The sequence below is a fragment of the Ostrea edulis genome, chromosome 1, assembly GCF_947568905.1.
Source record: "Ostrea edulis chromosome 1, xbOstEdul1.1, whole genome shotgun sequence".
NCBI lineage: Eukaryota > Metazoa > Mollusca > Bivalvia > Ostreida > Ostreidae > Ostrea > Ostrea edulis.
The window spans coordinates 67672543-67699233 of NC_079164.1; the positions used below are offsets into that span (position 1 = coordinate 67672543).

General features: G+C 34.8%; 3 protein-coding genes across 11 annotated transcripts in view; 1 reads left to right on the plus strand and 2 right to left on the minus strand.

Moving 5' to 3' along the window:
- Nucleotides 1-3575, minus strand: part of LOC125646246 (rabphilin-3A-like) — a 51668-nt gene extending 48093 nt beyond the window's left edge. For 2 of the 7 annotated variants that reach the window (XM_056157638.1, XM_048872460.2), the window contains exon 1: nucleotides 3504-3575. The gene's annotated coding sequence lies outside the window, so the exon portion shown is untranslated. Of the gene's footprint in view, nucleotides 1-3341 lie in introns of all 7 variants that reach the window. The other 5 variants (XM_048872493.2, XM_056157635.1, XM_048872479.2 and 2 more) reach the window with 5 other exon arrangements.
- Nucleotides 3576-4622: 1047 nt separating this feature from the next.
- Nucleotides 4623-18976, minus strand: LOC125646307 (DNA fragmentation factor subunit alpha-like). 3 transcript variants are annotated; one of them, XM_048872543.2, is made up of 5 exons: nucleotides 18860-18976; nucleotides 9307-9422; nucleotides 8832-8990; nucleotides 7015-7148; nucleotides 4623-5597 (listed from the first exon to the last, which is right to left on the minus strand). In XM_048872543.2, exons 1-5 carry the CDS (start codon nucleotides 18940-18942, stop codon nucleotides 5382-5384), a joined length of 708 nt encoding a protein of 235 aa, XP_048728500.1. In that variant the 5' UTR covers nucleotides 18943-18976; the 3' UTR covers nucleotides 4623-5381. The 3 variants fall into 3 exon arrangements, with proteins under 3 accessions (XP_048728500.1, XP_056013642.1, XP_048728504.1); XM_056157667.1 differs by having other exon boundaries at nucleotides 9307-9486; nucleotides 18608-18864; XM_048872547.1 differs by lacking the exon at nucleotides 18860-18976 and adding an exon at nucleotides 14086-14218.
- On the plus strand, nucleotides 10482-23095 carry LOC125646298 (peroxisomal membrane protein PEX14-like). Its single transcript, XM_048872532.2, has 9 exons — nucleotides 10482-14249; nucleotides 16591-16647; nucleotides 16830-16914; nucleotides 18674-18811; nucleotides 18894-18988; nucleotides 19420-19620; nucleotides 21633-21724; nucleotides 22090-22270; nucleotides 22803-23095. Exons 1-9 carry the CDS (start codon nucleotides 13995-13997, stop codon nucleotides 22932-22934), a joined length of 1236 nt encoding a protein of 411 aa, XP_048728489.1. The 5' UTR covers nucleotides 10482-13994; the 3' UTR covers nucleotides 22935-23095.
- The last annotated feature ends 3596 nt before the right edge of the window (nucleotides 23096-26691 follow it).

Consider the following 26691-nt stretch of genomic DNA (forward strand, 5'->3'; position numbering starts at 1 on the left):
GGAAAGGATAACGCTTTAGAGCCCGGAAACCATATTGCTACTTCGATGTCCAGTGCGCATGACCTTTGACCTTTTGACCCCAAAATCGATAGGGAACATCTTCATCCCATGGGTAGTCCATATGTATGATATGGTGACTGCAGGTGGAAAGGATAATGCTTTAGAGCCCGGAAACCATATTGCTACTTCGATGTCCAGTGCACTTGACCTTTGACCTTTTGACCCCAAAATCGATAGGGAACATCTTCATCCCATGGGTAGTCCATATGTATGATATGGTGACTGTAGGTGGAAAGGATAACGCTTTAGAGCCCGGAAACCATATTGCTACTTCGATGTCCAGTGCGCATGACCTTTGACCTTTTGACCCCAAAATCGATAGGGAACATCTTCATCCCATGGGTAGTCCATATGTATGATATGGTGACTGCAGGTGGAAAGGATAATGCTTTAGAGCCCGGAAACCATATTGCTACTTCGATGTCCAGTGCACTTGACCTTTGACCTTTTGACCCCAAAATCGATAGGGAACATCTTCATCCCATGGGTAGTCCATATGTATGATATGGTGACTGTAGGTGGAAAGGATAACGCTTTAGAGCCCGGAAACCATATTGCTACTTCGATGTCCAGTGCACTTGACCTTTGACCTTTTGACCCCAAAATCGATAGGGAACATCTTCATCCCATGGGTAGTCCATATGTATGATATGGTGACGGTAGGTGGAAAGGATAATGCTTTAGAGTCCGGAAACCATTGCGTCTACAGACGGACGGACGGACAGACAGACGGACAACCCGATTCCAGTATACCCCCCCACAACTTGTTGCGGGGGGTATAATAAAGGTATAGTAGCATACCTCATTTTCTGATGTTATACACCTGACAAAAAATATCCATCTGCTTCATGACAGCCATCAATAAGAACACCAATGTTTGCTCCTACTGTGCTAGTGGGACTGCTATTTAGAAAGAAATGATCACCTGACATCTCCTGTATTTCATGCTGGCTCTCATAATGTTAATACCCCTGTGTAACAAGTTCAGATATGGACAGCCAATTACTTTAGCAAACTCCAAAAAGAATGACCATCTTGTGATGCGTGCTGCATCTCCTCTAAAGCCTGCTCATAAGACTCCTACCAGGGCCGTCTTTTTCCATGAAGGTTTGAAACAATAGCTTCAATCTCTAAATTTCCTGTTGAAGCCAGTGCGGATTGAGCTTCCATTTACTCAGCTTCCTTGGCCTTATATATTCCCTCTTGTGAATAGCTTTTACTGTTACTGTTTTGTAAGGCTGAGATGTCAAAGTCAGTCAGGGATTCTCTAGAAACTCGCAATGTATACCTATTTCAATTACATTAATATGACATAATAGGATAATCTCATGCAGAATGAATCAAAAGTACAATTCTTGTGTGACTGTTAAAGTTTAGTTAGTACTTAAACCTTGAAGAAATGATAATTGCAGTATATAAAATGTCTTTCATAAATTTTCATAACATTACACAATTTTGGTACTTCAGTGTCATATTGTATATTAACCCCACAATTACATTCTTCACATTACATTAACTAAGAATTACTAAAACTCTGCTCAAAGAAAATTCTATACATACCCATTCTTTTCTTTACAGCCTTCAACCAAGGATATATTTCTGCCAAGACATGCTAAACCCACTTTTCCTTTCCTTCTGAATGTTGATGTCTCCCATTCTTGTAAATCAACAATCTCATAGACTTGGAAACAATTTTCTGGTGATTCTATCATTTCTCGGGTTACTTGTACAGGTGTCAGACATTTTCTTAGCCAAGTATTAAAATATGACTTGCTATTTTCAATACATTACTTCACCATCGGTTTGTTAAAATATGACTTGCTATTTTCAATACATTACTTCACCATCGGTTTGTTAAAATATGACTTGCTATTTTCAATACATTACTTCACCATCGGTTTGTTAAAATATGACTTGCTATTTTCAATACATTACTTCACCATCGGTTTGCAACTCATGTTGAGAATAAACAACAATGATGAATCATGACAATGCTTTAAAGTTTTATAAAAATTCAAACTTTTAGATTTATATAGCACTTATGACATTTTAAAAAGCAATATGTATATCTTTAGACAATAGTCAGATATGCTTAACTCAGTCTGTACAATCCACACCTACACATATCAGTTTTCAATGTACTGTTCACATCAAAAGCAATACATTCACACACTACATAAATTTCAAATTGTACTATAATTTTTATAATTATATAATATATATAAGTGCCATTTCAGGTATTGAAAGATGTGCTTCCTTGCAGACATACAATCATGTAATATCCGCAGATGCACATGCATACAAAAGCATCCATTTTAGCATGTTTATTTACTATAGAATTATTGATAACAAAGAATTATGATTCATTTTTATTCATGCATGCCTAGCAGCACCAGTAATGGATAGCTTTACATGAACAATGTTACATGTATATACCCCATTACATGAAAAATGGCTTGTGGACAACACAAGGTGATTGTTTCCGTAGATAAATTTTAAACTGCTTTTAATAAAGTGTTTAATCCACCTATTTTGAGCCATTCTTAAGTTTGATAGGGTATATTTCTAAAACATAGATGATCCACTCATGACAGCAACATTTGTTTGCCATCTTTAAAATCAGTATAGATTCATAGATACATACAGTAAATAAAAGGTGACAGGGAATTTTTTAGGGTCTGTAGGGGGCCGAAATAAGGCCCCATTCCCAATGCTAAAAAGCAGGTATTTTCCCCAATTTTTGCTTTGAAATTCCAAAACAATGAAAACAAATCAAGCACTACGGTAGCCAAATCATTCATAAATCTTCTTCACAGGCCCACAGATTACAATTTTTCCTTCAAAATTGTTAAGTAAACCTTACCTAATTTTTTGGCCTCTGCTTATTTGAATGATACCACTAGATACTTATTATCATTGAAAAAGAGAGAAATTTCATTTTTAATGCCAATCGAATTTAGGTTTTCAAAATGAAATATACTTCAATATTTTTTAGTTATTGCTGAAAACATACAAACAACTAACCAAATTTCAGTATTTGCATTTATAACTTCAAAGGGTCATTACTTTTCAGGATCTTCAAATTGAACAAATGCATAAAACACAACTTCAGAGACACATATACATGTTATTTATACTTCTCTGGTAACCTGTAAGGGTGTGCACGATTAAAATGCTCTTTTTCATTAATGATAAAGTAAAAATAAATGTTTTGTGTGATTAATAAAAATAGCTCTTTTAAGTCTGTGATTTCTAGGGGGTCAAATACTTTTAGTATTTACCTATTGAGGTTCGCAGGTGATACCGTGATAGTAGCGACGGTAAGTGTTACTGCATGTATTCCCGTTTTCGTCACCTGTTCAGCGACTGTCCATGATAAAATATGTCGTTTCTGGAAGTTTAAATGCTAAAATAAAACTTAAAAGTTTCAAACAAGTACCTACTTTTGATCATATCAACTTCGAGTTGATAACTTCGCAAAGTTTGCCTGGGTCCCGATTACCGAACCCGATGTCAATAACAATGGTATTTGAACCCGACTCTTGAATTTAAAACTTCGTAGAAGGCAAGTTACTTATAAAAACAAAAATATACGAATTTTTCAGTTGATATGGACATCATGTCCTTGTTAACTGTAATGCAACATCACTGTGATGCATTGTCCAACAAATTTTAAGAACTTAACCCTCATTTGCCACAGCCACTTATTTCATATGTGGGTCACCCCTTCCTTACGAATACCACGTGGTATTAGTAAGGAGGGGGTTGACCCATGTATGAAACAAGTGCCTGAGTCATTTGCTCTTTGCTGTATGATATATAACTGATACTAAATAGTATCACGTTCTGTAGCAAACACCCCCAGGTCTCCAAAAGAGGGATACAGGCGACAATCTGCATTAAAACTGGGAGTCTGGGGATGCCTCTTAGCCCCCAAAAGCTCTCATGGTTTTCACCAAGGGTAGGTTTGGGATCCATATCATCATAAAGACATCCAGTGCAAAGAAGAGCAGCCCACTACATCAGCAACAGATCTAGTGTGGATGGTATGATAGAACATCTTGACTGGACACCACTAGAACATCGTCGTAAACATGCCATACTCACCACACTATACAAAATGTGTAAACAATGGAATTGTTATTGATATTGATAAGAGTGATAGACTTGCACCATCCTTGTGCAAGACCAGGCATTCTCACCATATTGCCTTCAAACTTCCATCAAATAATACTTCCTATCGCATTTTCCCCATGTACCATCAGGGAATTGGAATGAATTACCACCAGGAATTGTTTATCTCAAAACACCCAAAACCTTCAGGGACCAGGTGTCCAAACAAAACTTTTGTAACCTAAGTATTCAAGTTTTTATTTTTAGATATTTACTTGCGCTCTCTCAATGGCAAAATAATCGACCAGATGATTGTGGCCATTACCAGAACTAGAGTGAAGTCCTGATGGGAGTCAGGTGCAAAGCCTGAAGCCAATAACTGACTGATCAAATTGTGTTGTAAAATACACTTAGTATGCTGGTGTGAAGCATCACAACTCATGCCCACATATATTTTCAAAAATGAAATTTATTTTTTAAATATCTTTATATGGGAAAAATCATTCTGACATCTTTTCGCATTTATAAAAATATAAATTAAATATAGGAAATTGTTACAATGAATGATGTATCGGTATATCATGTACATTATACTTGTTTTCTTTTAACATCAAATATTGTCTTGTCTGAAAAATTACCATTGCAAATTAAATTCTTGAGAGCAAAATATTCTACAACCAAATACTACTGTATAAAGCATAGAGTTTTAAAAAAATTATTTCAAAACATTGTAAATATCAGTATAAAATGTTTCAATCTACACATATAAATAGAAAATCAATTCTTCCAAATAAGCACAAAAAATAGACATTCAAAACAATCTAATGCACAGCATATTCTATAGCAAGTGTGATACAAGGGGCACAACTCTGTAACAGATCTAACAATTCTTTAAATGAACTAGGAAGTGAAAGTACATTATGTATCAAGATAATTGCGTATTTTGAATAACATGAAGTAGCACTATATCAATTTTCCCCTAAAATTTGCAATGTTATCATCATTAAATTGAGGCTCGAGAACAAGTATGATGTTATGAGGGTAAGAAAACATGAATCATTAAACCTACTAAACTAAGAAAAATACACACATCACTCCCTGGGATTTTTTTTGTTTGTATAAAAATAAATTTGAATAAAAAAAATCTGTACATGAATAAAACAGTGAATGACAAAGTAAAACTGCACTATACAAGATTTAATTGTGAATTAAGTATGTGCATGTTTTTGGCGTTTTGGACCCGAATCTTCTACATAAGGACTTGATTGTCGAGCTGTGTGATAAAGTCTTAACAAATCCATGGCCTCGGAAGTTTGCATACGCTCATCTAGATGGCGCTGACAGGCTTCCTGGATTGATTTGGCAAAATTTTCTGTATCTTGTAGAAGGTGAGCCAGCATCGAAACATCTATATCCACAATCACCTGAAAGTCAAGAGAAGCTTTATAATGCACCCATGGTTTTTATAACTGTATAAGTGGAATTTTTAGTGAGACACAAATTCAGCAACATTTTCCATAAAAATGGGAATGTATATTTAGCGAGAGCTAATTTTAGCAACTTTATAATTCCAGGAAAGGTAACTATTACCTCCAATATGAAATAAATTGTTAGCGATATTCAATTTTAGCGACCTTATCACTCTCTCTAATAATGCAAAAATTAAGTCCTCACTAAAAATTCTGCTTATACAGTATCTGAAGAGAATTGGTGTCCCAAGGCAAATTTATCATCTGTGATGGCATCCTTAACCATGATATGCACATTACATGATCCTCAAAATTACTGCTAAATATCACAGTCTTATCTCCTTGAGTTGCCAAGATTTGGTGTGTGTTAAATAGATGAACAGGACAGCAAGATAGACACATTGATGATAGACAGACTATGGTAATCCCTAAAGGTCCCTGTGCTTCTCAGGAGACAAATTGAAAAGAATTGAAAATCCCAGTAAGATCCAGTGTTCGAAATTAACCATAGACCAATAGACAAAGTCTATGTCAAATGACACTGGTCTATGTCAATTGTAATTAAGATAGACCAAATTGTCTATGCCGATTTTTAGATTTAAAGCAATTAAAAGTTGCCTCAAAGGACCCAGCATGGTCAGTTGACATCTGATAAATGTTATGAGGAAAGGAAGATATTGTTATGGAAATGGAAAGAAAATCTGCTTTCTAAGTTCATTGGAGATATTTAAAATGAAAACGTAATAAATATGTGTTATTTTTTGGCAATGTTGCTGTCTATGCCAATTCAATGAGGTCTATTTCATCTTGTTTTAGCATAGACCTGTGGACTTTACCAAGTTTTAAACCAATTTCGAACACTGAAGATCATACACTCAGTGTTCATAACTTAGCATATTAACTCACTGGCCCAGTAACCATGCAAAGTTACTGGTCCAGTACTAGATTTATTTGTCCTTCTGCTCACTCAAGTTAAAATGTACTGTATTATGTAACTTTTACAAATGCTAGTTTTGATCATTGAATTTGGTTTTAAATATTCAGACTATGGTTTTGAGAACTATCAGACTGTGATAAATCAATGTCATAATCTGAGAAATCAGTCATCATTTCTCTAAATTTTTTACATCAATGACAGACTTTTCATCTAAACATCATCAGGTACATGGTGGGCATATTGGGATGTAAGCCTAATAAATCGTTCATAAATATTCTTCTGAAGAAATCGGAAGCCATTTCCATTTAATTTGAATTTAACTTTTCTAACCTGGTTTTACCAAACATGATTTTTTACCAACACAATGGACAGACTATGTTTTAAATTCATCGATCCTCTCAATCATTTGACATTCTCTGGCCAACAAACACTGACCTGAAGATCATCATTTGACAGCGTTATGATTCGTGTGATGTTTTTATGAAGTCCTGCTATTAATTGTTTCATCCTGTCTGATAATTCGGTATTCCCATCAATATTGTCCACTTCATCTACTGCAAACTGAACCTCTGTAAAAGTAATGTATTAGATATAAAACATTGCAGCAGCTGATGGAAACATTAAGCATTCAACATCAGAACGCAGCTTACTAAAGGAAACAAAACACACTTCTTCTTTCTACTGTGACATCATACAGATGTTATGATACTATCTAAATTAAATACCATACAACAATACAATTCTTCATGATTTAGGCAACATTATTATATAGTTGATGCAAAAGTCTAAATATAGCAATGCAATCAAGATATAAAATCAGCTGTTTGTGTAATTGAATATTCATTCAGTTCTTGATCAGATTTGACAGAGATCCCAAAGACACCGTGAATGAGGAGGGCAGCTACATTAGACTTATTTCCATGGTATATATAACAATCACACTGCCTATCACTTCAAAATAAAAATAAAAAAATGCTAAAAGACTATATATATGGTTTGGACCTAAACGTACAGCCAAAACTGTAAAATTTTAAATCATTGAGATTCGAAATGTATTCTTTGAACTATTCACCAGCAGTTTCATGCCAATGACTCCTACTTATCGGACATGATGAAATCAGATCATCTACTGTCCTATTGCTTGTTTAGTGGAAAGCTCGTTTTCATTTAAAAACCAAAGATATTCCATGAACAAGATTAATGTTTCTACTATGAATAATACACATTTGAAAAATATGTATATAATGATATTCATAAGGTTTGCCATATTTTTGCAGAAATGAGATTAATATGAAATTAAAATTTAAATGAAAATTTAAAAAAATCAATGAAAATTATAAAAAACCTTACAAATGACATCATATTCCTCACAATTATCAGCAATTTCCAAAAACAACTTGCATACAGAATCTTTTTTTTTATCAAAATAAAGTTAATTTTGTTTAAAAACAATATGTGTTTTTGAAACATGGATGCCCCTGTAGAGCAGCAAAGTAATTCTGATACCCCAAAAAGGTCTTGTCACAAGGAATGCACATGTACAATATGAAAACCCATTCACTAAACATTCAAAAGTTATCACTTTGGTTAAAGTCTTTCATAAGTAAGTCAAACTCAAAGGTCATAAGGTCAAAAATTTTGTTACCTAAAGAAAGGTTATTCACATGTGAAATATGAAAGCCCTATGATCACTAACCATTCGAAAGTTATGGACAAGGTTGAAGTTTTTCAAAAGTAGGTTAATCTCCAAGGTGAAGGTCACAAGGTCAAAAATTTGTACCAAAAGAAATATTTTGACACAAGTAACACACATGTGAAATATGAAAGGCCTATCTGACATCATCCATTCAAAAGATATGGACAAGGTCAAAGTTTTTGTGGACAAACAGACAGACATACCAAAAACTATATGCCCCTGAATCTCAGATTACAGGGGCATAAAAAGAGATACAAGTTTACACCGATATTTTACATGTAAATTAGACACATACCACATACATAGTTCTTATGCTGAATCTTTTTTCAAATATTTTTGGATATTTAAAAATAGATTATGCTAAGCATTGTCAGAAATTCAAGAGGATCAGTCGAAAATATATTGAAAGCTTATGTGGATTTAATGTTCAGAGATGTGTTCTACAAATAGATGAGGATTTATTTGTAACATTTTGTACTAATAGATTATGGTCAATTAACAATCACAAATTGTTATACATATTTCGTCAGAGTATTAAAAAAAATTAGAAAGTTACCTGCTCCTGTTGGCAGCCATTTTTGATTATTTTTCAGTAACATAATGGTGGTGTTGTGTCGGATGAAGGCAAAGTAATCTTCATCCGAGATTTCCGTGCCATCTTCTTCCAACACCGCTGTAACTTGTTCTGACTCGGAAATTCCTAGTAACAACTTCCCTAGCAAACATTCATTTAGAAATGATGTATCACAAAAACAAATAACTTGTTATCAATACTTGAAAACTTGATAGAATTTTAGCTGTTAAAATCAATATAGTATATACAAAATACTGGCAAGTATAATTATTAAAGTAACTAGGTGTGTTTTTAACAGAACTCTTCTATAGAGATATAAGGAACATCATGATATATGTAGATATAAGCAGGAATTTCAGATATAAAAAAAATCAAACGAAGGCATGGCCAAATAAGCAAGTTTTACAACAAAAAACATACATTTATTCATCAGATCTTACCCAGCAAAATAACTCACCCTTTTTCAGCAAATCCTCAAGTGATGCTGCAACAGTCCCTTTTTTTATTGAACGTTCAGAGTTCCAAATTTTAAAGGGGCGAGCTTCTGACATGGCTAATGGCCAAACTTCAACCCTGACACAAATACACATCAAAAGTGAGTATGAAGTTAGGCAGAACAGAACATTCATTAATGTATCTATATATAATTTTAAGACTACAAGGCTTTCATCCACCAATACACATAATCAAAATGTCACCTTCAGATACCATTCATCAACCCTTTCAAGTTTGATTAGCAGTGTCAGCGGCATTGCTTCACTATCTCATTACGCAAATTAGAGTTAAGTCCCTTTAAAATACTAAAACTTCTATAGGTTCCGTTAGCTAAATCATTTCTGGAATAGTCAGCCACTATCGATGTCAAAAAATTATAACTGATTATCGCTGTATGTGACCTTTAGCAACGGCGACTATTGTAACAACACTATACTCATTACAACTTCTCAAATGTTTTATTGCATTACAAACAGCCAATAAAACTATCCCTGTACTAATAGATAATTGAACATTAGTCTAATAATTTCCAAATTCAATGAACGTACTGCAAGTTTAATAAATTATATATAGCAAATCTGTCTATCCTGAGCTGCGAGTCTGTGATTGGTAGAACCAGAAAGTTTAGCTCAATATATTACGACGTCTCATCATGAAAAAGGAGTTAAATAGCCAGATCTTGTGACAATGTGTGTCAACAGAGAAATTTTAGAATTAGAAAGTCAGTTTAAAGGGTCATGGACACAATTTTAGCGGAAAATTTTCAAATTCTAAAGGGACTGATTCACGATTTTCCTCAAAATTTTCTTTTTCACTTTTAATGATCAAAATCTACTGTCTAAGGTATTTAAAAGATTTCAGATAAAAATCAAGGTTATACATTATCACAGAAGCTCAATAGCACATTTTCGAGTTACTGCTGGAACACCGTTTTTACCCAAATTTTACACGCGCCCTCAGATTTGGTTAGCCCTAGGCATTTCCGGTTTTAAAATGTCAAGTTTCAAAATCATAGAGATAACTTTTTTAATCGATTTTTTAATGGAAAGTGACAGATCTTAGGCTCTTTTTTTCCGGATCGAGGGGTATCTTGTTTCTTTTGTAGAAAAATTAATTTAGTTAGTTCAGAGTTGTGCGAGATTGCAGAGGAACTGAGAGGTAATACCACTTGAACATTTTCGTGAATAAAATTATATTAAACAAAGTGTTTTAATTTGTCTATAGAATTTCGGTCTGGTAAAATGTGATTCGGTTGAGTAACATTGAACCATTTGTCCAGTAAGTACCAGAAGAACTTTTGATGCACTGCTCCAGTGGCGGATTTAGAGGGTGGGGGGGGGGGGGGGGGGGGGGAGGTTCCAACAGTCCTCCCACCTTTCGCCACAAATTCAAAAATAATGCAAGTAAAAACTCACGATTTCTCACCCAAAATAGCTGAGTATTTTGGCTAAAACTTTACTTTAACAACAACAACAACACCCCCCCCCCCCCCCCCCCCCCCCCCCCGGTCGAAAATCCTAAATCCGTCACTGATTTAACATAGAAGAAAATGGGAACGGGATTAATTAAAGTCATTTCATCACATAGAACATGTGTCTGAATTTTCAGCCAATTTCAGACATTCAAACTTGCGATATTTTATAACTTACACACAGGATTCTGTCTTACAAGAACGAAAATGGGTTCAGATTAATCACTTCAAACCATATTGAAAGTGTACAAGTGTCATAAATGCTCAGAACAGTTGCCATTAAATCGGACTGCATTCCAGTAACGAGGCAGATGTCAAATCCTTACAATGTATGGGTGCTGGTGCACCAGTCAGGACAAATTGTGTCTGGAGGTTGTATCTGTGTTGCGCAAGTTTTTGTGTTGTTTCAAATTTGGTTCCAATTTTGTCATATATTAGAAATAGATTATAATTATTACTGCTAAGCAAAAATATATGGTAAAAGTATCACATCATGTCAGATATCATTCCCATTGTGGTATCATGTCATCCAATCATCAACATATATTTGATTTTTCATGTTTTTGTATATCGTAATTTCTCATTCCCCAACAGCTGTTTAGTTCCTTTCGTTTTTGTAGTAACTGTTGTTGATCATTTTGCAAATTGTCTTGATATTTCAAAGCTGGCATTTTTGTACTCTACTACTACTTTTGTAATCGAAAGTAGTAATCGCTGGGCACATCTCATTTTGTTTTAAACATGCTATTTTCTATTAAGGTAATTCCCCATACCGCGTCAAATAACGTTAGAAGTGTTATTCACAAGTCACGAACGTTATCACACATTCAACAAACCCGATGGCATTTTGGTGAATTTTGTAGACCGTATTAGGACTGATTGTTTGAAAGCAAACACCAAAAATTTAGAATTAAAAACAACAACATACGAATCGCAATAATACAAACAAGCCAATTCTATACAAGACAACGCTCAGGAGAAAAAATGCTTAAGTTATATGATACATCGCGAAGTCGTAAACTCTCCATACACATTGCGGTATGACACACATATTTATTTACAAATATAGCTTTCGAGGCCCTTCGAATCCATAATAAATGTGCATATACATGTACATATTATATCTCTGTTGTGTCTAATGATTTCAGGGTGTTGAATTTAGATCATACGCTGACAGATTTGTCATATATATAGGCCCCATCTCTAAGCCAAGGTGTCGTACGTTTGTGTTCTTGTATGTACAGTATGGATCATGGGTGTTGTAATGTAATTTTCCTTTTAAAGATAATATCTAAAACACTTTTCTGGCCGGACATGACCTTCACTGATGTTTTCATTAAAACGTCTCGGAATGTACCCGGTAGTTACATATGTCATTAACACTCACAACGCATGGCTCTATCGTATCGTATTATTAAAAACTACCAGGAACAAAGAAATACCAAGGGGGCAAGGAATGCAGAATTCATGTGTTTTAAAATATTATGAATTTCCCAAAATTTGTAACTTGAGCATAGGTTAGCATTCTCTGAATGAACGTTAAAAATGTAAAAATCATTCTGATCTACATCACTTTGTTCCAACTAGATCTGACGACATAATCTTATTTTTTCATCTATTGTGACGTCATGTCAGTGTTCATGTGATGTAGGCTAAGCTCCATAGTAAAGTTAGGATTTTTCTAACTTCAAGCCCGATCCCTAAAGCTTACGGCAAACAATGAAAGTGGTTTTTAGTTATTTGAAGCTTTAATGCTTTAAACTGTTTTTCAAAAACTACCCTGTGATATTTCTTGAAATGGTAATTTAGTAATGTAAATGGTGAATGAAACATGTTTGCAGAGATAGGAATTTTAGACACCATTTTCCAATATGCGTTTTTTCAAGGTTTTTAACCTAGAGGGGGTCATTGGGCTCTCAAATTATCCGATACCCTATCTACTTCTTAGGTCAAATGATTGCTGGAGTGTAAAGGTAAAACATATTGAAATGTTTTAAAAAATCTGAAGGTTTTTGAAAACACAAATTTCTGGATGTCAAAATTTGACTAATATACGTGCATTTTCATCACCTTGAAACCAAGAGCATGGTTCAGTAAAAGAAAAATTATTGAAAACAGTCAAATGCAATACATTTTCTTTAATTCATATGAAAGAAACATATTTCTATCGTTTAAATAAAGACAGTGCCTTCAAATGTATGTATATTAAGACTGCTTGTTTTCAATCTGACTAAAGTACAGACCTATATTATTATATATATAATAATATAGGTCTGTACTTTAGTCAGATTGGCTTGTTTTAAAGTGATGTGTTCTATTTTTAGAAGTGGCTGTACTCTGGAAAAGGCCGCTGAACATATTTTTCTTCGGGAATTTGGTCAATATACATCCTCGACAAAATACATGCAAATTTTGATAGAAATATGTAGGTTTTTCAATATCAAGATGTGGTATGAGGAATTACCTTATGCAATCTATAAACAAAAACATGGCACGAGTCTTGTTTACATAACAAACAATTGTGAGTGCTGTATCTCACTTGTGACTCAAAAACTGATATTCTAATTTTGGTTGACCATTAGAAATACTTTAATTAAGCATTGTAAACAATAAAAATGGCAAAATAAAATTTTCAGCTCGATCGTGTCCATGCCCATTTAAGTGACATTGATCAAGGAAAATTTTGAGACTAAATGACGGTCTCACTTTCACATGGTCTTACAGTTGACTTCATGATTAACTACTGACCTGAGGTGATTTGTATGAATTTGGAATTTTATCATTGTGGATTTTATATTAACATTGGCATAAAATTCCCTGTATTCAAATGCCACAAACTGACTAATTAAATGTATTATCTGACTTACAAATTCATTTATAATGTTAGTTTGTTTTTTGGTGGGTTTTTTTTTTTTTTTTTTCCATTTTATTATTTTTTTTTTTTTACTTAGGGTGGTTAGCCTGGTGCACTGCCCTGGCCTTCCCATGAAGGCCCGGGCACCAGGCTAAGGGGTGGTATGATATAGACCTCTACTATGATTATTACATGGTTGTTGTTTTTTTATTAGGGGGTGGTATGGTATAGAGCCCTACTATTACTGTACTCCCCTAAATATTATCGTACAAACAAAATTACCGGTCAACCGCAGTTCTCGAGATCTCTAAAATTCGGATCAAAAATGGCTTTTAAACAATTACATATGAAATATAAGCAATGCTTTTTTAAAATTCGTAACTTAGGTACTTTTGTCCATTGTTTTGTGTACTTACACTTTCTTCTTTCACAATCCAATAAACTTTTTACTTTCAACTTCGCCGCTCCAGCATTCGGAATATTTTTCACGAAGATTTTCCGAAAAATAGTTGACCAATCACCAAAAGTAACACAAAGCGAGTACGGCCGATATGACAAGATGGCGGAAGACGAAGCAAAGGTTTGTGTGATTAAAATAAATATCTCGTATCTGACACTTTTGTTGTGTATTTTAATAACAGTTAAGTGTGACATTTGTAAAGCATATGAACTATATGAATTTTAAACAAATACACAAAATATTGACTTCTTATGTTACATTTTAAGATATGATAAGTAATGTTATGTGTCATAAACTAGAACGCCTTTTTTAAAGTAGCTATAATTGGAAGCATTTGGTGAATTTGATTAAGATTTAAGGTCTAAAGTACTGAGACAAATGTGTTTTTTGGAAAGAAGGAAAAAAACTTTGAGCTAAACGTGCATGTTTCGGCGTTCGAACATTTCTACTTTCACATTCCACCCACTAGTCCGAAATATCTGACGTTTTCGTGGCTTTTTTAGTGATTTTGATGATATTTACTGTGCCAGGATAACGTCAAAACCGGCACAGTAAATATCAAAATCATTGAAAAAGCCAGGAAAACGTCAGATATTTCGGACTATCCACCCACATGCACTTTACTTCGTATCAAAGCTCCTAATAATTACTAACAGCCATTCAAACTGAGTGTCAAAGTAACTCGTGGCCTATTTAAACATTCACGTATGCCATTACTACTATGAAATGTTCAAGAATACTTGTTTTAAATGATGTATTAAACTTGGTTCAAAAACTTGTACCCATAGTGCAGACAGTTCAACCTAGATTCAGGCATACAAGTATGAAAATAAAGCCTTTTTTGTATTTGGTTCTGCATCAAATGGTGTTCAGGACAAAACTATGAGTAATTTTTGTCCATCATCATAGTTGCCAACCTCCAACATGCAAAAAGAAAGCGGGTCATGACCCTCTTTGGAAAGCAAAAAATCTGGTCATAATGTTTAACGGCATTCATGACATATTTATTAGGATTATATGTGTCATAAACTAGAATGCCTTTTTTAAAGTAGCTATAATTGGAAGCATTTGGTGAATTTGATTAAGATTTAAGGTCTAAAATACTGAGACAAATGTGTTTTTGGAAAGAAGAAAAAAAACCTTGAGCTAAACGTGCATGTTTCGGCGTTCGAATATTTCTACTTTCACATTCCACCCACTAGTCCGAAATATCTGACGTTTTTGTGGCTTTTTTAATGATTTTGATGATATTTACTGTGCCAGGATAATGTCAAAACCGGCACAGTAAATATCAAAATCATTGAAAAAGCCAGGAAAACGTCAGATATTTCGGACTATCCACCCACATGCACTTTACTTCGTATCTTTGATTAACAAAGAATCATTATATATATATATATATATATATATATATACATTAAGGGTCTAATTTGGCCCCTTATAAACATGAACATTCAAATAAAATCTTTAAGATACGAATTTTCTTGTTTTTAAACCCATAGTTGTTTTTGTGACGTAGCTATGAGAAATAAGTGTTTATATTTCAAAAATATTTGCAACAAAAATGTGTGTAATATGTACTATTTTATTGAAGAGAAGCATTGTAACTGATAGTAGCACATTTAAAAAAAATTTCAAGACTGATATATATATATACAAAGCAGGATATAGATTTATTAAATTTACATGATTAGAGGGCATTTACGATTTCATTGTTAACTTCAGAATTCAGTGTGTATTTTCTTTACAATATTAACAAAGAATCATTATATATATATATATATATTATATATATATATATATATATATATATATATTAAGGGTCTAATTTGACCCCTTATAAACATGAACATTCAAATAAAATCTTTAAGATACGAATTTTCTTGTTTTTAAACCCATAGTTGTTTTTGTGACGTAGCTATGAGAATATTTTGAGCTATTTCCTGTCATTCGTGCATATAAATCATATTGTGTCAAATTATAGATTAGAAGAAAATTAAGATAGTAACTTGAATGTAAATTTTTTTCATGTTATACCTGTACTAAAACCTGTATATATGGTACACCCTATATGTGATTTTTGGAAAAGATATTTAATGTGATATTCAAAAGTCAGAGCTCAGTAGTTGACAAGTTACTCCAAAATTTTGAAATTGTTAACATTTACTAACTTGTATGAAATTATTTCATGAAGAAGAACCACAGATTATCGTAGAATATGTTTTTTTTATTTATTTATTTTTTAAAAAAGATGTTTTTCAATTAAAGATGCATTAATGATCATGTGAGAATCATGGCAGGTACTGCACATTTTTAGATTACAATTTCAATCTTGTTATGCAATATAAGATAAGATAAGTTTATTCCAGTTTTGGGCCCAGAGGGCATAACAGCAAGACAGCTTAGTTATAAAGGAGGAAATTTCAATATATTACTCAAAGCTATACTCTGTTTATTTCAGACAGTTGACATGCCTAAAGAAATACTGGCACCACCAGAGAAACCCAGAGAGGACATGGTATACTGAAACAAAATTTCTCACATTTCTCACATAGTCAATTTTTTTGTTACTATTTACATCCTGTGTTTTTTTTACTATTTACTTCCTGTGTTGACTTTCGTGAATTTTGTATTTGTTCAATATGTTTTAATTTAATTGATATTAGCAACTAATTTGATATTTCCTTTTATCATACATAGATTTCAACTGCTGTTAAATTCCTACAAAACCCTAAAGTTAGGACAAGTCCATTGCAGCAAAGAAAGGCTTTCCTAGAAAGGAAAGGTAAGAATTCATTGAGAAGGAAATTAAATGCAACATTATATTAATCATTGTATATCCCATTACAATGGAGAGAGCAACAGCATAATCAACCTTGAGTTTCCAATGATGCTTTACAAACTGCTTTAACAGGTCAAGGTAATGAAACACAGACAGAAAAATGGAATATTTTACTTTTATCTGGATGAGGTTCTGCATGAAGTCATACTGTAGGAAATGTCTTTTTGTACTGCAAGAAATGCGAATATATTGTTTTGATCTTTCCGGAAGCTTTAACATTCATTATTACTTTTGAACTATTTAAGATGTCAATTATCGCAATTCACCTTTGAATTAGAACACTTTACCCGATATAATATTGCGTTGTGTGACGACACAATTGAATGAGACGATTGAACAATTTGAATGACATGTTTGATGTAATACAACAAGAATTTTCATTGGCCGATTACATCCCGCCCACTTTCTCGAGCAGATTCAGTGTAGCTGAAGAACTGTACATAGCTCTCTGAAAAGATCCACCTCTTATAAAAACCTTCGATTTACGGGTCACAAAAAGCTGCGGACGGTTGAGGCTTGAAATCGGTGTATTCCTGTGTTGCTGTCTCATAAACTCAATATAAAAAAATCTTAACATATTTTCCTACTATACACTTGCGTCCAAACATACCTTCAAATATTCATTAAAGCCACACACCACCCGAAAACTCGCAGCTTCAAATGATTTCGTTTGTTGACCTAGCCATGTTAGGTAGCCGGTCAATTCGAACTCTTGCTATTGGTATCTATTCATAAAATTGGTTGTAAGTTATGTATTCGCTCTTCATTTATTATCAAAACGAATAATTAATAGAAATTAAAACATTTTTGTACCAGTTTTTGTAATTAGGTAAAATAAGCTCTAGATGAACGAAAATGCTACATAAGCCCATTAGATGGAGATCGGCCGGCGTGGCCGCTCATGACTAATGAAAGCCGCACTGCCGTGAGTTTAGCTATTTGAATAATTATCATTTAATAGGACTGGGGTGGTATATTATTTAAACAATCTAGCTAAAATATTTGTGGGGCATTAGTACACATCTAGACGCTATTGTGCCAATATGGAAATGAACCGGGATTCGAATTGACTGGCTACCTAACATGGCTACGTCTATGAACGAAATCATCAAAAGCTGTGATCGAGTTTTTGGGTCGTATGGGGCTTTAATGAATATTTGAAGGTATGTTTGGACACAAGTATAGTAGGAAAATATGTTAGGAATTTTTTTTATATTAAATTTATGAGACAACAACATAAGAATACAACTTTTTCTCTTTCTTCCTTTGAAGTTTTTTTCCATCTTGCATCTGACCGTCATGTTCCCAAATGCTGACTACTCCCGTATAGGGGAATTTGGACGGACTTATACATATGGACTAATGAGAGTTTCTGTTGCATTTCGCAATTGTATTATAAACAGATTCAATTGTGTCGTCACACAACGCAATACTATATCGGCCAAAGCGTTCTAATTCAAAGGTGAATTGCGATAAATGAAAGGTCAAGGTCATTGCTTTGTGACTGCTAATTTCTAGCTTATTCATCATAGTCAGTGTGAAATTCATTGCAGCTGAGCATGACCATGCACAGGGTGTTGTATTTCAACTTGTTTATTAAATTTTCAAAATGACTCTGGCAGGTTCCATGAGAAACAACCATGTAAAATATGTACTTTTTGTCGATGTTGTAAAATTTCCTAAATTTTCTGTTTGCATGAAGGTCTTTCTAAAGAAGAGATAGATATGGCAGTGGCAAGATCAGGGGTTACAGAGGAGGTAACGCTGGCTGCTCCCAGTGCTCAGAACACAGTCATCCCATACAGTTCCTCTGTTCCTGGACCCCAAGTCTATCAGCAACGTAAGTAAAACAGTGTATGAACAGACACAATACATAAAGATGAATTACTTTCGAGGTGAATGGATGATGATGATTTTTATAGTGGCACCATACAGTCGATGGAGCAGAGTAAGAGATGTCCTGTCTATCATTGCACTGGCTGGAGGACTTTCTTATGCAGCGTACAGATTCTACAAGGTACGAAATACTAGTGTTAGATGATGGATTCATCTTACAAAATGTGATACAGAGTGCTGTCAATATACTGATAGTCATTTTAAAGATTGAGATACCATAGTGTTGAACTTTGTGAGTGAGGGTTGTTTAGGGGGTTTTTTGGTGTGTTTGTTAGTTGTTTTTTTATGAACAATTGTTTGCAGTGTTTTATATTGAGGTTTTCAATAAGGAATTAATGTTTAGATTGTATATGTATTATGGAGATATAAAGCAATCTAAGCATGGGGGATAATTTGTATAATTGGTGAAACATCATGAGGCTTGTTCATAAAACTCAAGGTTTTATATGAAGTTGAGAGGTCATTGCTTTTATCAAAAAATGAAACACACTAAAACAACACAGGTTTCTTATTGACATAACTTTGAGAAGTGTAAATATTATTGTTTATTAGGAAGTGATTAGGCCATTGTTATTTGGAAAATCAAAAGAAGAGGACAAACTGGAGAAAATGGATAGAACCATCACTGAACTACAGCAAAGCATCGTCACAACCCTGACCAAGGTGCAGGAGTCCTTAGCAGTGTTACAAGGCATGGTCACCAAGCAGGATGAAAACCTTCTGGCCATATCTCGTGAAGTGTACAACAAACAGGTAATCTGGGCCTGTACAGATCCTGTCCATAGACAGGATTAAATAACTCCGTGAAATGTACAGATCCTGTCCATAGACAGGATTAAATAACTCCGTGAAATGTACAGTGTATTTCGGTTTTGGAAGGGATTTGTATGGGGGTTAAACGGTACAGCACCTTATGATTCGATACAAATTGGGATATAAAAGTGTCAATGTGACTATTTATTTGATCCCATAACCAGGGTTGTCACTAACGCAAGAATCTGCGTCCTAGACACAGAAAATTCATTTGGGACGCAAGTTTGTCTGATATGGCGAGTCCCTCGGACGCGTCAGTGATGGTCACGGACTCTGAGTAAAAATCATAATTTTTTTAGAAGGTCTGATGTTGTGTATCAATTAAAACTCGTAGTAGGAAAAAATCTAGGTAAAATGTTACACTCTAGTGAACCGAAATAATACCACCGAGTTCACAGTCTCCCAATCCGACTTGTTTGTTTAGTGTCAATCATTTAGGTGCAAATTAAAATATAATATTCAAAAGATAATTTGATAAAATGGAAAATGAAGAACGTTTTGCCACTGGCAGTTATTTACTCTTATTACTTTATTTATTTGTTTGTTTTACAAATTGGGATCTGTATTTAAAAATAAATGTTTGTCTTTCGATAGCCATTTTTATTGGAATCGAAAGTAGCGTAGTTTGTAAACTTTGGTAGGTTTTTCCGATCGTCGGCAAACAAAACTAGTACTCATCTATTTTATCACAATAATAATTTGATTAAAATGCTGTTTAATATTGTGTTGTGATGATAGGAGATTCGGGGAAATAATTCTGTTGGCGTGGACAATTTGTCGTCCGAGGCCAAGTCACGAATGATTAAAAATAAACCTTAAAATTTATGTTTTGTACTGCTTCCATTTTAATTATCTGATATAAAAAGACTCATTAGATATCCATGGGACTCATCAAATTATTTTTATGGGACTCATCAAATTTTTGTGGGACTCATCAAATTTCCGTGGGACTCAAGCTGCTTATAAACCACGAGTCCGGGACTCGTCTTCAATAATTTCTAGTGACAACCCTGCCATAACATACATTGGATATCTATTATGTAGATATTTATTAATAAAATTCAATACTTTAATGCTTTCAATTTGTTGATTGCTAATCTAAACATTAACACAGAAAAATAATGTATGATTAGATTTGTTATCTTAAATAAGGAATAAATAAAACCAAAGTGTTCATATACAGGAGATTTGTATGTTGAAGGGGGGAGGGGTCATATACAGGAGATTTGTATGTTGAGAGGGGGGGGGTCATATACAGGAGATTTGTATGTTGAGGGGGGAGGGGTTCATATACAAGAGATTTGTATGTTGAGGGGGAAGGGGTTCATATACAGGATATGTTGAGGGGGGAGGGGTTCATATACAGGAGATTTGTATGTTGAGGGGGGAGGGGTTCATATACAGGAGATTTGTATGTTGAGGGGGGAGGGGTTCATATACAGGAGATTTGTATGTTGAGGGGGGAGGGGTTCATATACAGGAGATTTGTATGTTGAGGGGGGAGGGGTTCATATACAGGAGATTTGTATGTTGAGGGGGCATTTTTCAATTATGCCATGTCATTTGCTGACTGTTCTTCATCCATTTTGTAAACATGTTGAGTGGATCTGAATCGATCAGTCAGAGAGCCCTTACTGAAGGAAATGTACATATATTTTAATGAATTAAATTGAAATTGATTCCAAATGAATTAAACATTGAATCAGAGACCCTGAATTATGATTCAGCTGCCTGGCGATTTATCGTTTCACCCCTAATTTGTACAGTGTACCTGGAAATTTAAAAGAAATATGATTTAAGTTTCTTGCATTAAAGAGGAGTTGATAAATGGATTAGCTTATTATGACATGGATGTTTACAGATAGGATGGTGTATGTAATCTCTGCACAGATAGGATGGTGTATGTAATCTCTGCACAGATAGGATGGTGTATGTAATCTCTATCTTTGTAGTCATCAGAGACACTGTCCAGAGTACAGGACTCACAGTTTTCCACAGAAATCAAGTCAGAACTGACCTCCATTAAAGGACTGCTCCTGAATAGGTAAACCGGATTCCACATCATTGTTCTTTTATGTGAAGAGAAAGAGGAGTATGAGGGGATAGTGAATAATTAAAGATTCCTTCAACATTGTCTCCTGCTTTTCATAAACGTGTGGGAGCATTGTATCCCAGCTGTTAGTCTGTCACAGAAACTTTAGGTCATAACTCTGCAAATAATTTCACTTTAGACTCTGTATTTAGCTTGAATGGTCTATGTGGCAGTACCTTCTAATTTAATAATAAAAAAAGTCCTAGTGGGAGAGGAACACAATTTTTTTTTTATTTACTTGTATTTGCATTTTATTTTTATATACCATACCTGTGTTAACTTGTTGTGAAGACATATTGTGTAATGTTCATATTCAGGCGCCAGTTTCCACCGACACCATCTTCGACACCTGTTTTGCCTGCATGGCAGCTTACTACAAGTTCCCCCGGTATAACTACCCCAACAAAGACACTAGTGACACCTGGAGGAGATGGGGAGATTTCAGAGGATGCACATCTGAACAGTAATGAAAAGGGCAAATCAGAAGGAGATCCGAAGGTAAATACATATGTACCAATTAACACTGCTAGTAAACTGTCAGCCCTAAATTGATTTTCAAGTTTGGGATGCAATTGTATGGCAGAAAAGATAAAGCAAATATGATTTTATGACATAGCACTAGGAATACAGTGGCAGATCATTTTAGATTGACATACATCATTAACACTGCTGGTAAAGTGTCAGTCCAAAAATTATTTGTTACTGTTGATTCCATGATTTAAGATTTTCGAGTTTGGGACTCAATTGCATAGCAGAAAAGATAAAGCAAATATGATTTTATGACATAGCACTTGGAATGCATTGGCAGATTATTATAATAGATTATTTAGTTCTGATTGTAAGTATTGTGTTTGACAGCTGTATGAGTGACATTTTATTGAAATGTGAAGGCTATCTGTCGGCTCTGCACTATAGATATTGAATAATAGTATAGTTCTCTTTTAAAGGGTTTACATTCTAACATAAAGAATTAAAGTGATTTGAAGTACTTACTGTGTGCTTGTTGTTATAATGGTCCATAATGTTGTAGCCAGTAGAAATACAGTACAGTGCCACAAGTTTGGACGACAACTCCTCCCCAGAGAAGGCATCACAGAACCTAGAAATGAACTCTACAGAGGACATTCCTGGGGGTCAAGAGGAGGACGAGGAAGTGGACTAAGTATGGACAATCTGTGATATACATGAAGGATTCAGTGTCAGACAATTTTATGGTCCCATCATGGTGTTTTGATTGTGACAATTTTTTGATGCATATTTAGTTATTGTTTTAAATTGTGAGATTTAATACTATAATGTAAATAAATGTTAATCATTGAGAAATTTGTTTGTCTTGATTTTCTTGGATTTACTTGTCAAGATATGTACCTGGTCGAAATTGTGCTGAATTTTGATTGGATAATACTGTAGATTAATAAATATACATGAGGAATATATCATCGCATAATTTCACAAGAAACATCCCTCGCAAAATAAAACTACTCGCTTTTATTTTTATATTGCTAAAATACATCTAAAAACTCTTTATCAACAGATCAATCATGAATTCACATTTTCGCGATTTTATATCTATGAGTCATTTCGCTATATCAAGTACTCGCGTAATATAAGGAATCTACAGTACTTATACATGAATTTCTTGTTTTTCAATGAATTGGTTTGAAAATTGTACTGTAAATCTATAGTAAGGCTTTTGACATGTACGCTTGGTCATGAAACATACGCATGCCAGCATGATTGATTTCGATTGGATTATGCTTTTATAACTTCTGTAATTATCTAATAAATGAAGGAAATGGTGTGAAATTCAATCTGTTTGTAATATAGTATGTACATGTCAACTGAATGATTCAATTGGACTTGCTCAAACAAAAAGTACTTGAGAGATTGGGGGACATATTGGGAACATCAATACGGTCCCCATTACAATTAGCACTAGTTAGCTCATCTCAAGTGAGCTTTTCTGATCACCTGTTGTCCATCTGTAAACTTTTCACATTTTCATCTTCTCCAGAACCACTGTACCAATTTCAAACAAACTTGGCACAAATCTTCTTGAATGAAGTCAGGATATTCAAGTTTGTTCAAATGAAGGCCATACCCCTTTCAAAGGGGAGATAATCAAGAAATGGTGTCCAGGTAGTGCTCTTGCTTCTCACCGCTGCGACCCGAGTTCAATCCCCGTGAGCAGTGATTGTATGTGAGAATGTATGGCGGTCACCTGCTTGGGAATGTGAGCTTCCTCCAGGTACTCTGGTCTCCTCCCACATAATTGACCCTCTAGCGCAAACATCCATGCATCAAAGGACCCCAATAATAAGAAATAAGCTTTTGAGCTTATCCTTCGTATTTATGTATATACCGAATAAACATTTATTTTATCTAAAAGACAAAAATAGGGTGTTGTCATTTAAAATCTTCTAAAGAACCAATGGGCCAGAAAATTTGAAATTTACATGAAAGCTTCCTGATATATAGTATATTCAAGTTTGTTCAAATCATGGTCCCTGGGGGTAGGGTTAGGCCAACAGGGGATCAAACTTACGTGCAAATAGATAGGTGAAAATATTTCGGGATCTTTTTTTCAAGAACAAAAGGGCCATGACTAATCATGTTAATATGCAAGCATCCTTAGGTAGTGCAGTTTCAAGTATGTTCAAATTGTGGCCCCTTGAAGTAGGTTGGGGTCACAATAGGGGATCAAAGATTTACATTGGAATCTGAGAAATATCTTTGAAAATCTTCATCTCAACAACAGCAGGTCCATGATTAGTCATAGTAATATGCAAATACTTTCAGGTTGTCCAAATTCAGGTTTGTTCAATTCAGTGGCCCCAGGAGTAGGATGGGGCCACAATAGGAGATTAAAAGTTTTACTAGCTCACTTGAGCTGAAAGCTCATGTGAGCTATTCTGATCACCTATTGTCTGTCTGTTCATCCATAAACTTTTCACATTTACATCTTCTCCAGAACCACTGAAGGACCATGCCCCCTTCAAAGGGGAGATGATCATGAAGGGGGCATGGCCCTTCATTTGAATCCCCTTTACCCAAGGATACTTTGTGCCAAGTGTGGTTAAAATTGGCCCAGTAGTTCTGGAGAAGATTTTTAAAAGTTGTCAGTGTATATTCACTATTTTGCTATTATCTCCCTTTGGAAAATGGTGTGGCCCTACATTTTCAACAAACTTGAATCCCCTTTACCCAAGGATGCTTTGTACCAAGTTTGGTTGAAATTGGCCCAGTGGTTCTGGAGAAGATTTTTAAAAAATATTAATGTATTTTCACTACAGTGACTTTGCTATTATCTCTCCTTGGAAAGGGGCATGACCTTTCATTTGAACAAACTTGAAGTTTGGTTGAAATTGGTCCAGTGGTTCTGGAGAAGTCGAAAATGTGAAAGTTAACAGACAGATGGATGACAGGTGATCAGAAAAACTCACTTGAGCTTTCAGCTCAGGTGAGCTAAAAATTTGGTAAACTATTGATACTGAAAAAGTTTACATTTTCCATAAATAATAAATTATTTATAATTTTAAAACTTACTGTCAAGGGCAATTACGGAAGCCGATAGGTGCCAGGGTATAGAATTAATATTTATTTAACTGGCGGCCGCCACTTAATTTATGTGGCGGCCGCCACTTATTATCTGGTGGCCGCCACTTATTAACTGGCAGCCACCACTTATCTGGCGGCCACCATATAAATTAACTGGCGGCCGCCACTTAATTTATCTGGCAGTCGCCACTTAATTTATGTGGCGGCTGCCAGTTAAATTAACTGGCGGCCGCCATTCATTTTCTGGTGGCCGCCAGTTAATTTATGTGGTGGCCGCCAGTTAATTTATGTGGCGGCCGCCAATCAATTTAAATCATTTATATGGCTGTCAACAGTTATTCAATTTCTCTCTCTTTCTCTATCTCTCTCTCAAAATGAAAGGGGTGCAATCCTTCCCCAATGCTTAGTAATATGTATGTGATATGTATATATACAATTAAGAGCATTAAATTATTGTTTTTCGATTGTACTGTTAAATACGTAGAACCACTCTTTTGGTGGTAGTAATGAATGGTAAAAATGTAATAATGAATGAACTGATCAATTGAAGGATGAACGGATCCCCCTCCCACCAATTTAGGAGAACGAAGTTTGGACAAAAGAGACATTTTAGGTTCCTTTACTGCTTGTCAACAATTGTAGAAGACAATTTTTCCTCCAACTGTCCCTATACACTTTGAAAAACGATGCTGTGTGTTTGCGTACTATTCTAAATCTTTCCAAAATAATCACTCAGCGATACAAATTACATTGTTTTTGCAATTGTCAGCCGCCATATATAAATTAAGTGGCGGCCGCCAGATAAAATAACTGGCGGCCGCCAGTTAATTTATATGGCGGCCGCCAGATAATAAGTGGCGGCTGCAAGTTAATTTATGTGGCGGCCGCCAGTTGATAACTGGCGGCCGCCAGATAATAAGTGGCGGCCGCAAGTTAATTTATGTGGTGGCCGCCAGTTGATAACTGGCGGCCGCCAGATAATAAGTGGCGGCCGTCAGTTAAATTAAGTGGCCGCCGCCACATAAATTAAGTGGTGGCCGCCAGTTAAATAAATATTAATTCTATACCCTGGCACCTATCGGCTTCCATAGGCAATAACTCCTATGCTGGCATTTCTTCTACTGCAAGTCTATCATCCAATGATTTCCGTAATATCCAAAATCAATGGATACATATTTATGAATTAGCAGATTTTTTACATGCTTGACATTCACAATTTGTCATTTCAACAAGTTTTTATCTATTTTTAGCTCTTCTGAGCCAAAGGCTCAAAGAGCTAATGCTATGGCCATTTGTGCGGTGTGAGGTGTGCGTAAACTTTTTAGAAAAAGGGCTATAACTCAAGAACCCCTTGGCCAATT